At 35.1% G+C, this 15862-nt stretch overlaps 2 protein-coding genes across 2 annotated transcripts in view; both read right to left on the bottom strand.

The window, feature by feature from the left end:
- The window catches only part of LOC111191435 (suppressor of cytokine signaling 2), a 202678-nt gene that overhangs the window by 165055 nt on the left and 21761 nt on the right, over positions 1–15862 (bottom strand). The gene's annotated exons all lie outside the window — the stretch shown is intronic.
- smim29 (small integral membrane protein 29) lies at positions 2028–15844 on the bottom strand. Its single transcript, XM_022666438.2, has 5 exons — positions 15603–15844; positions 11944–12185; positions 10960–10985; positions 8320–8425; positions 2028–6136 (listed from the first exon to the last, which is right to left on the bottom strand). The coding sequence occupies exons 2-5, from the start codon at positions 12049–12051 to the stop codon at positions 6071–6073; spliced, it is 306 nt and encodes a 101-aa protein (XP_022522159.2). The 5' UTR covers positions 12052–12185; positions 15603–15844; the 3' UTR covers positions 2028–6070.

Below are 15862 nucleotides of genomic sequence, written 5' to 3'. Positions count from 1 at the left end.
GTGAGATATAAATTTACTAAAAATGAATCAGATGTAATGTTTGACTAAAACTACAACGTGTTCTGGAACTACTGGTCGAGCTGCCACATTTAAGGTGGAAGTGAAACTCGGAGGGAAATTTTAATGCAAATTATGTTGTTAAATGTGAGATATAAATTTGCTAAAAATGAAAAGCATGTTTATAACATTGAGTGAGAGAAAAATATCATTTGTCGCTAACATTAGCCGGACTAAACTTAAGGCTAACTTGTTCACTAAACTTGGGTTAGATATATATTTACTAAAACTAAATAAATATCTAGTTTAAACACTCTATAAGAGAAAAAATGAACTTTTTAAACATTAGTTTGACTGAAATTACGACTTATTTTGGAACTACTGGTTGAGCTGCCACATTTAAGGTGGAATTTAAGGTGGAAGTGGAAACTTGGGTAAATATGCTAAGGCTAACTTTACTAAAAAATAGATAATAGTTTAAACACTCTATCAGGCTTTGGAAACATTAATTAAGAGAAAAAATTGTTTGTTTCTTATGTTCGCCTGACTAAAACTACAGCTTGTTGTGGAGCTGCCATATTTAAGGTGGAATTCAGGGAGGAAGGGGAAACTTGGGGGTAAATGCTAAAGCTAATTTTTCTGCTAAATGTGGTTGAAATAACTATAAATTTACTAAAAATGAAAAACATCTTGTTTAAACACTCTAGCAGGGAAAAAAATAATTTGTTGCTGACGTTAGTTTGACTGAAACTAAAACTTGTTTTTGAGCTGACACGTTTAAGGTGGAATTTAAGGTGGAAGTAAAAACTTGTGGAAAATTCTAAGGCTAATTTGTTCACTAAATTTACGAAAAAATGAGGCATATCATGTTAAACACATTTAAGCTGGCTTTGGAAACATTAAGTAAGAGAAAAAATAGAATTTGTTGCTTATGTTCGCCTGACTAAAACTATAGCTTGTTGTGGAGCGGCTACATTTAAGGTGGAATTTAAGGTAGAAGTGGAAACTTGGGGGAAAATGCTAAAGCTAATTTGTTTGCTAAATGTGGGGGAGATATAAATTTAATAAAAACGAGAAACATCTTGTTTTACGTTACTTACAAAATTACCTTAAACCTCCTTCACCCCTGCCTCCAACATGCTTCCAGTGAATTAGCAAAAGCCACATGAGTGAGGTCTATCCATATATTAGAATTTATGACCACGCCCACCTCGGCTTGGGACCGCCCACTGCAAAAATGTAAATACTGATTAACTGAGCCAATCACATTGCCTGCTTTCAGCTCACCCTAATACTGACCAGCCAATCATAGCTGCTGCAATCAGCCATCCTTTTCATTGTGTTGTTTAATCGTTATAAATGATTAAACTCCTGCTCCTTGCAAAGAAAATATTACATTTCTAAAATATTGACATATTTACCAATCAGATAAAAGTATAAGATTTTATATTAATCACTTTTATATATATATATATATATATATATATATATATATATATATATATATATATATATATATATATATATATATATATATATATATATATATATATATTTTTTTTTTTTTTTTTTTTTTTTCGGATTTTATGAAGATCTGTCATTTTTACAAAATGTATTGCAAAATTCAATAAATAAATGATTTAGTAAATAATTAATTTAAGAAAAATACATCTTAATGGAAAAAAAATCATGCTCACCAAAAGAACCATATGCCAGCCAATCCAATATAATTACCCTATCAGTCAGGTTTATTTATTTATTATTATTTTTTTTTATCTGTTCAACTGTCTATATGTTAAATGCCCTCCCTTGTCTTTTCTTATGTTTTGTCTTTTTTATGAACCTGTTGTGTTTTTTTTATTGTTGTTGGTTTGTGTAGTATCCAAGCTCCCCCTAATGGACACACTGATTTAAAATGTGTACTTAATATTTTATGATTTGTCAATGTACTAAAATATCAGTGAAATGTCATTATAGATAAAGTTAATAGTTAGTAGTTGTCCTTTATAAAAAAAGAAAGAAAATTCTGGTAGTTTCATTACATTTATAATAATAAATCACACACAATAATGCAGTAAAAAAAACAACAGACAATGCTCTAAATTAACAACAGGTAAACAAAAAAATGTTTACTTAATACACATGTAAACAATATTTTAAACACACATGTAAAACACCTCCCAGTAACAAGTCCCCCGGTGTGTGTGTGTGTGTGTGTAATGGGAAGTGAGCAGAGCAGTGGTTAAACTGGTTTAATGTGGAAACCTGAGTTTCTTCACATCCTGAAAACAAACTGCCAAGTAAAACCAAATCAAATAAAATACAGTATATTATAATGTATATACAAATATACACACCAATGAGCCAAAACATTATGACCACCTGCATTTCTTACTGCTGTTCCTATCTGTGCCTCTGCAACAGCTCCCTCTACAGGACTCTGAGGGTGGTAGCTGTGGTGTCTACTGTATATATCTTCAACTATGTGTTCCATCAGACCCTTCCTTTAAGCCAAATGAGATGTGAAGTGGTGCAGCTGTGGATCAGATCTCACAGTTTTAGCGCCCCCTACAGGTAAATAGAGTATATGTATACTTGACCATTCATGTAATTGGGAAACAAAACAGGGACTGTGGAGTTATCTCAGGAAATCACTGGATGCAGCGAGTGATTTTACATTCATTTAGACTTCTGTACATTTCTGATTATTCAAGTAGTCATACATCAAACAGCATACTCTCAGCATACTCCGATTTCGTAGATAGGAGAAAAGGTCTAAAGATCTGAATTAGGCGCTGCCACTATGGTTGAGAAATCGCTGATTCGAATCCTGGTCATGCAGCTTGCCATCAGCTGCCGGAGCCCTGAGAAAGCACAATTGGCATTGCTCTCTCTGGGTGGGTACAGTACAGTAGATGGCGCTCTTCTTTCCCCTCATCACTCCTCCTAAGGTGATGTAGATCAGCACAAGGCTGCGTCTGTGAGCCGATGTATCAGAACCGAGTCACTGCGCTTTCCTCTGAGTGTTAGCGCTGTGATGCTACTCGGCAATGCTACAGCATCAGCAGCAGCTCAAAAAGAGGCGGAGTCTGACTTTACAACTTTATATGTGTCGAAGGAGGCATGTGATAGTCTTTATCCTCCTTATGTTTGAGCATCACTAGCTGACTAGCAGCTGAATGGGTGAGAAAATTAATTATAAATCTGAGCTCAGAAATCAGATTACTCACTGCATGCACACTCTTAACCAGAGTACTCTGGCATGTCTCAGGCATTTTCACAAGGTTTGTGTCTTTGTTATGTTTTGGTTTCACACTGCAGTTTAGTTAACTTCCTACTACATCCTGTGGTCATCATCAGCATACATGGGTGGAGTCTCTCTATACTTCATATAAATAATTGGATGGTAGAATGGTAGCTATGTTGAGTTATGAGTTTGATTTTGAGTTGCTTTGCCCGGTGTTGTGCTGAATTATACAACAGTTAGTTCCGACCCTGCAATGTGATTGGCTGAGAGGTGTTCTATGAGTGCTGTTATCAGCAGGTAATGCACTGTGACCGAAGCTCTCCATGTACCATATTACTCCAACACATACAGGTAACCTAGCAATGATGCAGCGCTTACAAACCAAACAGCGCAGCTACAAACAGAGCAGCAATGGAACTATTTTAACTGGTGGAGTTTTTATAACCAAACAGATCCTATTATCTCCTCCTCTATAACTCAAAATCTTTTAGTGGTATAATCGCAATAGTACTTATTATTATTCTTAATTCTAGTTCTATGTCAGAATCAGACTCCCCTTTGCGTACTTGCCCCCCCACCACAGCAGAATGAGTGTAAAAGATTATCCTTAGACTCCTTTTATGTCTGTTTATAAATAAAAGTTCATTTTTATTTTAACACAAAGCAGGTGTGAAAAAGTAGTTTTTAACAGCACAAAACTCGTGAGATGCCATCAAAACACTTTTATATTGACGCTAAAACTAAAGGAATTAAATATATATATTATAAATCTTCATCTTCTAACTTCTAAAGAAGTTCTTTATCTTTTTTTACCATTTTTACAAACTTAAAAATGACGATGCGACTGCAGTTTATGCTCCGAGACTATGGAACAGCCTACCACCTAATATTTGCCAAGGCACTTCAATCTCAGTTTTTAAATCAGGTCTAAAAACTGGCATTCAAATAGCGAGAGACTGTGGTAATATTACATGTTTTTAAATTGACTTATGTTTTCTTTTTCATGTTTCATTGCTTGCTGTTCTGGTTTTATTTGCTTCATCAGTCATGCACAGTTACAGGTAGCGCAGCTTGGTCAACGCAAAATGTTTGAAAAGTGACATAAATAAATTTAACTTACTTACAGTGCAACAACTTTTTAGAATTTGCGTTGACTGGATTACTAACAAACCGATTGAAAGGAATATTCATTACGAGACGTTCATATCGATCAGAAAACAACTTTTAGTCGACATCATGCTTCAACAAGGCCAACAATCACTGTAACTATTTTTTTGGGGGATATATTGCTCCAGAAATAATTGCGATAAACAAAATTGTTGTCATTTTAAGACAATTTTATGCTGAAAAATAGCATAATTATGCAGTTACATGCTTTTGAAGAGCAATAATTTCATATAGAGTGTTAATTTATCACAGCCACTAGAAGGGATGGGCATTTTAAATACTGTAATTTCAGCATTCGAGTCTCACAGCATTCACATTCACTGGTCTGTGTGTGGCTGGGTTATTAAGGCAGCGAGTATTAGAGATTAGGGTTAAGGTTAAGTCATCCAGACTAATGCTTAGCCTTTTTTAACACTTCCCCTTCTTTTCGAGTGAAACCCTTCTCATTGGAACAGAGTTATGAAGTAAAGGGGTCAAATTCTCTGCCTAAGGATTGGGAAACCCTTCAAGAACCCGACACAGACATAGCGTTATAGGAGTGAAGCGCTAAAGTTCAGCAACCTAGCTGCTGCTGCTGATTAACTGCTAGTTTACATTAGAGCTTTATCTTATATATCTTCAGAAAGGTGGGGTGGAGCAAGTAGTGCAACAATTAATTATTATACAATAATATTGTATATTTCTTGATTCCTATGTGATGGGAAGCTTTTTATTTTAGCTTTTATTTTTGTTTAATTTTTCCGTTCCACCTTAAATACTCCAGCCTCTGCTGTCTGTTGCACAATTTAAGGTGGAATGGGGACGTTATCTAGTTAGCTAGTGACTAAGAGAACTACTAGCAATTTTTTTAATGCTCCGAATGTCCATAAAACTTTGAAAATACACATTAAACTCTGGCAATATAGTAGTTTTAAACATTTTCAACAAGAAAAATATAAAAAAAACTGGGGTTCCTTTGGTCATTTATTGGGCCCCATCTTGCCAGTGTTTCTTATAGCCTTTTGTTTGGAGTGTTCCTTTTAAAAATCTCAGTTTGAAGGACCATGTAGCTCTAAATCTTCCTCTAAACTACTTATTTAGCCTAATACGAATCAGAAAACCCTAAAAACAGGGGAGTAGGGTTAAGTGGTGAAATGTTATTGGGCCTTAGCCTTACTGGTATAATGTTTTTGCTGTAATTTCAACATTTGGGTTGATTTCCTGGACCAAGATTAAGCTTAATCCTGGAATAAATATGCATTTGAATGGTATTTCACCATTAGCATTACCATTAGCATTTAGCATTACCATTATAATTAAATCTATGTCCAGGGAATTGTCCTAAAATGTGCAAAAGTTTGCAGACAGCTGCTCTTCCAGTGTATCTTCTGTAATAAAGTGTATTAGCAGGTATATTTTTTACCCATTTACTGCATTTAACAGCCTCTACTCTTCTGAAAAGGCTTTACTCTAGGTTTTGGAAGATTGTAGTAAGAAGGATTTGATTGCATTCAGCCACACAAGAGTAAGAGCTTCAGTGAGGTCAGGTTCTGCTGCTCCAGCTCGTCCCAAAGGACCAGAAGTGTTGGATGGAGCTCCATCATCACTCCAGAGAAGCTCTTCGGAGCTCCACAGCTCAACGCTGTTATTTTTACACCAGTCTGTTTCAGTTCTGCTTCCTCAGGCGTTCAGGTCCTTCATTAGAGGCAATCGCTGGTGGTAATTCTTCATCCAGCCCTGAACCACCTGCACAAAGACATAACGAATTAAATTATAAATAATACAACAGCATAAAAAATACTAATTCAGGGTTATTCCACCTGTCACATCTTTGCCCCGTTTCCTGTCTGTTCTCATGTCTCTGTGTGTGACCCCCACGTGACCCGTGCTCCTCTGTGTTGTTCCCCAGTAATTTTCCATTCACCTGTGTGTAATTTGTAGCTCCGCCCCTAGCCCCAGGTGTTTCTACCTCCCGTGTGTGTTTTCTGTTTATTTATAGCTCTGTGTTTCAGTCTGTATTCGTGGGTCTTTGCACTAACCAATGTTGTTCTATCATTCCTGCGTTTGTGTTCACAGTCATAGCCCTTGTTTATTCCCTGTTTATTTTTGTGTTTATTTTACCTTGTTTATTTCTTTGTTTATGTTCCATGCCCTGTTAGTTTATTCTGTCCTCCTTGTTTGTTCCTTGTTATACATTTATTAAATATTCCTTTACCTGCGTATGCAGGTAAAATTTAAGGCTTTTTAAGACCTTTTTAAGACCTCAATAAATATAATTCAAGACCCAAAAATGTAGTCATAATTTCTTTAGCTCTCTCCCTGGTAACGATAGCTAACTTTCCGCTGACGTTAGTATGTTAGCAAACTCACCACTAATGTTAGCTAGCTCTCCGCTAACCTTACTTCTATCCCTGGTAACGTTAGCTAGCTCGTTTAAGCTAGCTAAATTTAGTATGTTAGCTAGCTTGCTTCTAATGTTAGTTAGCTTGCTGCTAATGTTAGTTAGCTTGCTGCTAATGTTAATTCGTTAGCTAACTCATCCCTAATGTTAGCGAGCTCTCTGCTAACCTTAGTTCTATCCTTGGTAATGATAGCTAGCTTGCTTTAGCTAGCTAAAGTTAGCATTTTAAATTAATATGTTAGCTAGCTTGCCACTAATGTTAGTTAGCTCTCTGCTAACATTAGTTCTGTCCCCAGAGTAGACGTTTATGATCGGCCAATCTGTTTTCTCACTGTCTTTAACGCACTGCCGGAAAATGTAATACTTACAGCAAATTTACAGTAAATTTAAGACTATTTAAAACCTTAAATGATTTTTAAGACTTCATAAGGAGCTGCAGGAACTCTGCAATAATATGGGCTCTTAGTGGTCCGGCAGACTAAGGTGCTGCCACAATGATCGGGAGATTGCTGGTTAGAATCCCGGTCATGCAGCTTGCCATCAGCTGTCGGAGCCCCGAGAGAGCACAGTTGGCCTTGCTCTCTCTCTGGGTGGGTACAGTACAGTAGATGGCGCTCTCTCTTTCCCCTCATCACTCCTAGGATGATGTGGATCAGCACAAGGCTGCTAGTCTCCATCCTCCTGGTGTTGCTGTGGCATCACTAGTGATAGGGGGAGTCCAAATGAGTGGGTTGGGTAATTGGCCGTGTAAATTGGGGTGAAATTAGGATAAAAAAATATTAAATACTAGTAATATTTCTAGATTGTATTGTCCATATATAGAAATTATGTTACAACAACAGCTTGATTTAAATGTACTGCTATTTGTAAGGTCACAAAATACACATTTCCATATAAGCCTATTTATCCTTCATCAGATTAGCCCCGCCCCTTCATGCAGAAGTTATAAGGAGTGTTTCATCTGCTTTATAACTGCTTTATAAATAAGGTGCGATACAAAGCAGCCTTTGTATCAGCATAGAACAGGTATATCAGATATATCAGTCTTAAAGGCTAAGAGATGTTGGAAAATGTTTTTTAAATGGTGCATAAACACGACAAAAAATATATTTATCAGTGATCCTCGAATGTAAGTATATTTTACATGTACAGTTGAATTGTTATCGTCATATATTTTAGGTAAAGCTATATTCTGATATATATATATATATATATATATATATATATATATATATATATATATATATATATATATATATATATATATATGAAAATTTTATGCTCATTGCTATCTTACACCCTACAATAGGGCCAAACATCTCAATTCTTACCTATATATAAAAATTTTACAAGTTTTATATGTTTGACATTTCAGTCAATTATCAGAACATTTCATTGCATATGTGAAACGAAAATTGATTTCTGCCTTAAGATTGACTTTAAATTGAATGTCATTTAAAAAAAAATATTTTAATTTTTAAACACATCACAGTATAGAATTCTAGGTATTTCTACTGTGACGTGATACCTTGGTGTCCTCCTCCTTCCACAGCGTCTCTTGCTCCGCCTCGTTCAGCTCCTCCGACGGGTCATAGGTGTAAACTGGGAGCAGCTGGTGCCGCAGTCTGTCAATCCTGGAAAAGATTAAGATTAAACCATTTAAACCATTAAACCATTTAATCACTCATACAAAGCTGCATTACTATTAATAAACATTTAACTGACCAAATTTACATCGATTTACCCTAAGCTGGATTAGCACTGCAGAACTGCCTGTGAGTTTATTAATATTCATTACTGATATTAAAGGGATATTAGAGGTATTAGGCTGCTTATAACAATTATTTGATTTTATGTACAAAAACAGATATTTTGTGGTATACAACCACTGAAAGTTATACAACCAGCATAAAGTTATCCAAAAGCAGTGTGTAAGACTGGTGGAGGAGAACATGATGCCAAAATGCATAAAAAAAACTGTGATTAAAAACCAGGTTTATTCCACCAAATATTGATTTCTAAACTCTTAAAACTTTATGAATACGAACTTGTTTTCTTTGCATCTACATTGTAAATACTGTGAATACTGAAGTCACATAAGGAATCAGAAAGTGATTAAAATAACTACACAATAAAAATGATCATACAGTTAAACCCGTTCACACACTGCAGATTCATACTGGATTAAAACAACTCCACAATTAAAACTCTGAGATACACTGCAGAGTCATACTGGATTAAAACAACACCACAATTAAAACTCTCAGACAGTTAAACCCGTACACACTCTGCAGATTCATACTGGATTTAAATCACTCTACTTTTACTATGGTCAGATTGTTAATACCTCACAAATTGCAGATTCATACTGAATTTGAACCACTCTACAAGTGTACTGTCACACTATTAAACATCCACACACACTACAGCTTCATACTGGATTAAAACAACTCCACAATTAAAACTCTCAGGCAATTAAACCTGTATACACACACTGCAGATTCATACTGGATTAAAACAACTCCACAGTTAAAACTCTGAGATACACTGCAGATTCATACTGGATTTAAACAACACCACAATTAAAACTCTCAGACAGTAAAACCCGTACACACTCTGCAGATTCATACTGGATTTAAATTAGTCTATCCTTTCTATGGTCAGTTTGATAAAACCACACGGATTGCAGATTCATACTGGATTAAAATCCATGTAGATTTATTACTGTAATTTAACACAACCGCACACAAACTGTAGATTCATACTGGATTAGAATCATACTACACATGTTAATGTCACATTATTAAACTCACATACAGTTAAACTACACACTGTGCAGATTCATACTGGGTAAAATCAGTCAGTTTGTTTTCCACTGAGAGGATTCCTCTCGTAAATGAGCCGCTCTTGGTTTAGCGGAACATTTGCTCAACTTGCTGTTTCTCTATTTTACGATGACGGTTAAATGTGACGTAACGTTTTCCTGTTTCTCTGACGGATTTATGATCATACACTTTCCTGATTTACTGTCATAAACTTCTGTAAACTGAGCTTTCAGAGAAAAGAGTGTAGTGAGAGGTAGTGAGGTCAAGATGTTGTCTAAAATTATCACAACCCTGCGTCATCTCCAAATTTCTAACTCATCCCATAATAAAGTACTGGATGGAGCTCCATAATTCTAGATTACATAGTTCCTCTTCTACACAGTGTCTCAATACTGGGGGTTTATACCACTTTACAGCTCACACCTGGTATTAAGCATACAGAGTCCTAATCTATTGGCAATACTTCTCTTCTACAGGGACTTTCAATTCAGTTTAAAATGTGAAACTCATATATTATATAGATGTATTAAACACAGACTGATCTGTTTTAAGCGTTTATTTCTTTTCTTATTGATGATTATGAAGCTTACAGCCAATGAAAACCCAAAAATCAGTGGCTCAGAAAGTTAGAATATTATATAATAAGACCAATTGGTACTTTTGGCAGTGTGGGCAGTGTGCCAAGTCCTGCTGGAAAATGAAATCTGCATCTACATAAAAGTTGTCAGTAGCAGAGGGAAGCTGTAAGATATGAAGTGCTGTAAAATTTTGTGGGAAAACAAAACTGCACTGACTTTAGACTTGATAATAAAACACAGTGGATCAACACCAGCAGATGACAGACATGACTCTCCAAACCATCACTGATCATCAGTCAATTTTACATTTAATTTAAAGTAAATCAAGGGAGCAGAGTCTGGAGGAAGAGTGGAGAGACACACAGTCCAAACTGCTCGAGGTCTAGAGTAAAGTTTCAACCAATCAGTGATGGTTTGGAGAGACATGTCATCTGCTGGTGTTGGTCCACTGTGTTATATCAAGTCCAAAGTCAGGATTTCATTTTCCAGCAGGACTTGGCACACTGCCCACACTGCCAAAAGTACCTATTGGTCTTATATAATATAATAGCTTTCTGAGTTTTTATTGGCTGTAAGCCATAATCATCAACATTAAAAAAACACTTAAAATAGATCACTCTGTGTGTTTAATACATCTAAATAATATACGAGTTCCACATTTTCAACTGAATTACTGAAATAAAGTAATTTTTTTATGATATTCTAATTTTTGTAGATCTAAGGAGTGATGGATGGTGGTGGTGGAAGTGTTGGAGAAATATTTACCTTTGTTTCCTCCTCAGGTACATCACCTGCAAAACAAGAACTCCATCATTAATTTCTGAATTACCATTTACAGCGGGTACAACTGAAGGAATAAATGAATTGTTTGCAAATATACCAAATATACAGGGGTTGGACAATAAAACAGAAACACCTGTCATCATTTTAGTGTGGGAGGTTTCATGGATAAATTGGAGCAGCCTGGTGTCCAATCGTCATTAATTGCACATTGCACCAGTAAGAGCAGAGTGTGAAGGTTCAATTAGCAGGGTAAGAGCACAGTTCTGCTCTAAATATTGCAATGCACACAACATTATGGGTGACATACCAGAGTTCAAAAGAGGACAAATTGTTGGTGCACGTCTTGCTGGAGCATCTGTGACCAAGACAGCAAGTCTTTGTGATGCATCAAGAGCCACTGTATCCAGGGTAATGTCAGCATACCATCAAGAAGGACCAACCACATCCAACAGGATTAACTGTGGACGCTGTAGGAGGAAGCTGTCTGAAAGGGATGTTCGGGTGCTAACCCGGATTGTATCCAAAACACATAAAACCACGGCTGATCAAATCACGGCAGAATTCAATGTGCACCTCAACTCTCCTGTTTCCACCAGAACTGTCCGGCACCACAATCAATTTTTGTGCTCTAAAACTGCTAAAAAGTGCAGTTTTTGTCAGTGAGTGTATATAATATTTAATATTCCACACATCGCCATGTGTTTCTAATAAAAGTCCTCATGTTTAACAGGAAAAAGACTTGTGAATAAATGAACACTTGTCCTGAGAACAGAATATAAAAGCGTCCTTCTCCTCCCTTCAATTCAGTTACTCGCTGGAGTCACTCCATCATGTGATACAGCATTCTCCACCTTAACCCCCACCTCTCCACCCACTCACACGTAACTGCAGAGCCGCCTGTACACAGTGATAAACAGGGGATATAAACCGAGTCATGTGATCATCAGGAGTCAAATCGCCACCTACCGCTGCTACGATGATCCCGATCAGGGTGATGGAGAAGAAAGGCACCAGGACGTAGCCGACCGCCGTGTCTCTGCTGACGGTGTGCGGGGGCTGGGTGGTGCTGTTCATCTCTGGCCGGGCGGATGAAGGGGTTTTGGGGCTGGGTGGAGCCTCGCCTGTTCCTCTGTCCTGCCAGCTGCTCCTGCCTCATCCTCAGCATTCACATGACTCCCTCATGCTGCCGGCGGGTCTGTTAATCAGTGCTAAATAAAAGATAGAGAGAAAGAGAGAGACAGAGAGAGAGAGGGAGAGAGAGAAAGAAGAGAAAGAGATGGTATGAGTGAATTATAGGTTTATTTCAAGTCTGTTAAACTGTTAACCCCTAATAACGCCTTGTCCCGTATAAGGACTACCAGTGTAGATGATACAAAACCCCTTTTTCTGTAGTAAAAACAAAATATTTACACTCAAATTTGAGGTCTGTTTTCTCTCTACTCCACTTAATAATTAATAATAATTCCAGATCAGTAACAGAATCAACACAAATTCTGCAGGCTTGAAAATAGACATATAAAAACTAGACAAACATAATGAAACTAAAGGTTTAGAGGCCAGATTAAAGTTGCAGATTTACTTACCTTTTTTTTTTTTAATAATTTATACTAAAATTACAATTACAATTAGAACTGCTAAAAATGTTTAGTATCGAACATGAAACTTTTTTTATGTAATGTTTGAATAGAAATATATATATATATAAAGATTTAGGTGTGTAATATCAGGCAGAAAATTTCCTAAAATATTGTCCTGTTAAGGGTTTAAACCATTTAAATCACTAAAAACTTTGATATTTTGGTAAAGTAACTCCATATACTAACATCAAACTATCCACATTACACATTCTAGTTTTCAGCATTTTCAACATTATCGCCTATTGGAAACTAAACCAGAGATTCACTTAATATTACAATCATAACAGTTTGACTCATTTGACTAATTATTATTCTGTTTTATTTCATACGAAATTATGAGAGACAATTTTGACATATTGTCGCTTTAATGCAGTTTTAAAGCAGAGATTTACCAGAACATTAGTAAAGACACAAAATAAACAGCTCTGGAAAAATAAAGAGACCAATTCAGTTGTTTTGTTCTATAAACTACAGACAACATTTCTCCCAAATTACAAATAAAAATATTCTCATTTAGAGCATTTATTTACAGAAAATGAGAAATGGCTGAAATAACAAACAACAAACAGAGCTTTTAGACCTCAAATAATGCAAAGAAAACAAGTTCATATTCATAAAGATTTAAGAGTTCAGAAATAATCAATATTTGGTGGAATAACCCTGATGGTTTTTAATCACAGTTTTCATGCATCTTGGCATCATGTTCTCCTATCTATCTATCCATCCATCCATCCTTCTATTCATCCAGCCATTAGGCTCATTCATGGTTTCTTTCTCAAATGAAGAGTATTAAAAGAATGAATCCCGCTTTTGGTGGAGTAACTGTCTACTTTCTACTTTCTACTTGCTGTGAGTATATATATATAATGGCTAAAAAACAGTAGCAGCGTCTGTTAAATCAGATGTAGTCCATGTTTATAGTAGGATCTTACAACGTTAAAGTTAAGTCAATATGATTTGGGCTCATGTAGTTAGCGCCATGCTAATAGATGGAGTGTGAGCTTCCATTACTTGTTAACAAGATTAGCCTTGTATCTCCAGTGCAAAGCTAAAGAAGCCAGAATTCAGACACCAAAACATCAGGTTATATATTGTTAAATAAGGTATTTTTAAAAGCTTTTTAACTATACTGACTGTTACATACCAACTAAGAACACCTAAAACAGTCTACCAGCTGTATTCCTGCTAGTCATCATTCAAAACAACATTTTTCCTAATAAATGTCACTTGTGTTACCTGTTATTGGAACCCACCATTGTTAAAAAAATGCATAAAAAGGGCATTACAAAATTAAGCATTTTTGCATATTCATACAGCCGATACATTACGTCTAAATGTTGGAAAGTTGAAATGTTATAAAAAATAAAATATATAATATCTGCATTAGCCTAGTAGCTCCAGTGAGTAATACTAGTGCTAAAGAAGCCAAACCTAAAAAGTCAGAACTTGTTTTAGCTGATTGTCTGCAGGATAAGGGGATCACGAAATTCCAGTCATTCAGATCTACTGATTTATCTGATTTTTCACAATGATTTATCAGCATACAAATCTTTAAAAATTCATTTGGGACTACACATTTTTGCTAAGAACCCTCTGTATGTATTTCTTGTAATAATTAAAACATGTTTAATTCCAGAACTTCCTCAGAGCTGTAGTATAACAGTGTGTCAGAACTATAATCATTTATGTTTAGAGAGATTAGAGAGGTTTTTATATTGTAAACCAGCGGTGCGAGTACTGTTTGAGTACTAAAGTACTAAACAATATAAACAATAATAAAATAACAAAAAAGGTTTAAAAAATGTTAATATTAATAATTTTATAATCTTTTTTACAGTAGGTAAAATATACATTTATTTAATATATTTTAAGTAAGCATTCAAATAATATTAACAATAATAATAATAATAATAATAATAATAATAATACCAACACTACTGAAACTTCTACTAAAATATTTAGCTTTTTAAAAGTTTAAAATAGCTAGTTTATTAAATGTATAACCTTTTAGGAGCTCGAGGCTTTAGGAGCTTGTTTTTAGAATATGCAATAGAAATTTAGCAAATAATAAAAGAAGAATAAGAGTTTAAATTACATTCTGCTTATAGAACATTAAAGTGATAATAAAGCATTAAAAACAATTAATATGAGTAATACTACTACTATTACTACTACTACTACTACTACTACTGTTGTTACTATTGCTACTTATACTAAAACTACTACTAAAACTACTACTACTGCTTTTAATACTACTATTACAAGTACTACTGCTGTTACCACTAATACTACTATCACCTCTACTATTACAACAAATATTACTAATACTAATAGTACTGTTACTACTGCTTATACTACTAATACTACTACTGCTGCTGCTACTACTATTACTACTACTACTACTACTAATACTACTACTAATACTACTGCTGCTGCTGCTACTACTATTACTACTACTACTACTACTACTACTACTACTATTACTACTACTACTACTACTACTAATACTACTACTATTACTACTACTACTACTACTACTAATACTACTGCTGCTGCTGCTACTACTATTACTACTACTACTACTACTACTATTACTACTAATACTAATACTACTACTACTAATAATAATAATAATAATAATAATAATAATAATAATAATAATTGCTTTGTAAGGTAATTTAAATCATTAAATAAATTCTATTTACTTTTTTTTTTTACATTAAACAGCATTAAGAAATGTTATTAGGAATCTCTAATTTCGCTGTCTTTTAACCTAATTTTAATTTTAAACTAGTTTAGTAGATGTTTAAATGTTTTAAAGCGTTTTTAATGATAATAATGTATTATTTTTGGAGCTGTTTTTACTCCTGCATTAATTAAATCACACTAATACATTAAAAAAGAATTTGTATAGTCTTCTCTGCACAGAGATAATTAATGCAGTAATCTGATTAATCTGATTAATTTGATTAATCTGATCATACTCACCCGCAGCGCGAGACTGAGCCCACATGCGACTCACGTGAAATACAGGCAGCTCCTCACAAATACAGATAAACTAACATTAAATAAACGGAGTGAAGCGGAATATCCCTGATATTAACAGTAAATAACTGTAAATAACAGTAAATAACAGCAATTAACCGAGTATTAGCGCAGCTTCGGGTTCACACAGCGACAGAGCCCAGAAATAAACTGAAAATAAAACGTCACGGGTCTGCCGCACAGCGCCTGCGCAGATCTACACA

This window comes from Astyanax mexicanus, chromosome 13, assembly GCF_023375975.1.
Source record: "Astyanax mexicanus isolate ESR-SI-001 chromosome 13, AstMex3_surface, whole genome shotgun sequence".
Classification (NCBI taxonomy): domain Eukaryota; kingdom Metazoa; phylum Chordata; class Actinopteri; order Characiformes; family Acestrorhamphidae; genus Astyanax; species Astyanax mexicanus.
The sequence above is the reverse complement of the archived record's forward strand: the minus strand, read 5'-3'. Positions and strand labels throughout refer to the sequence as shown.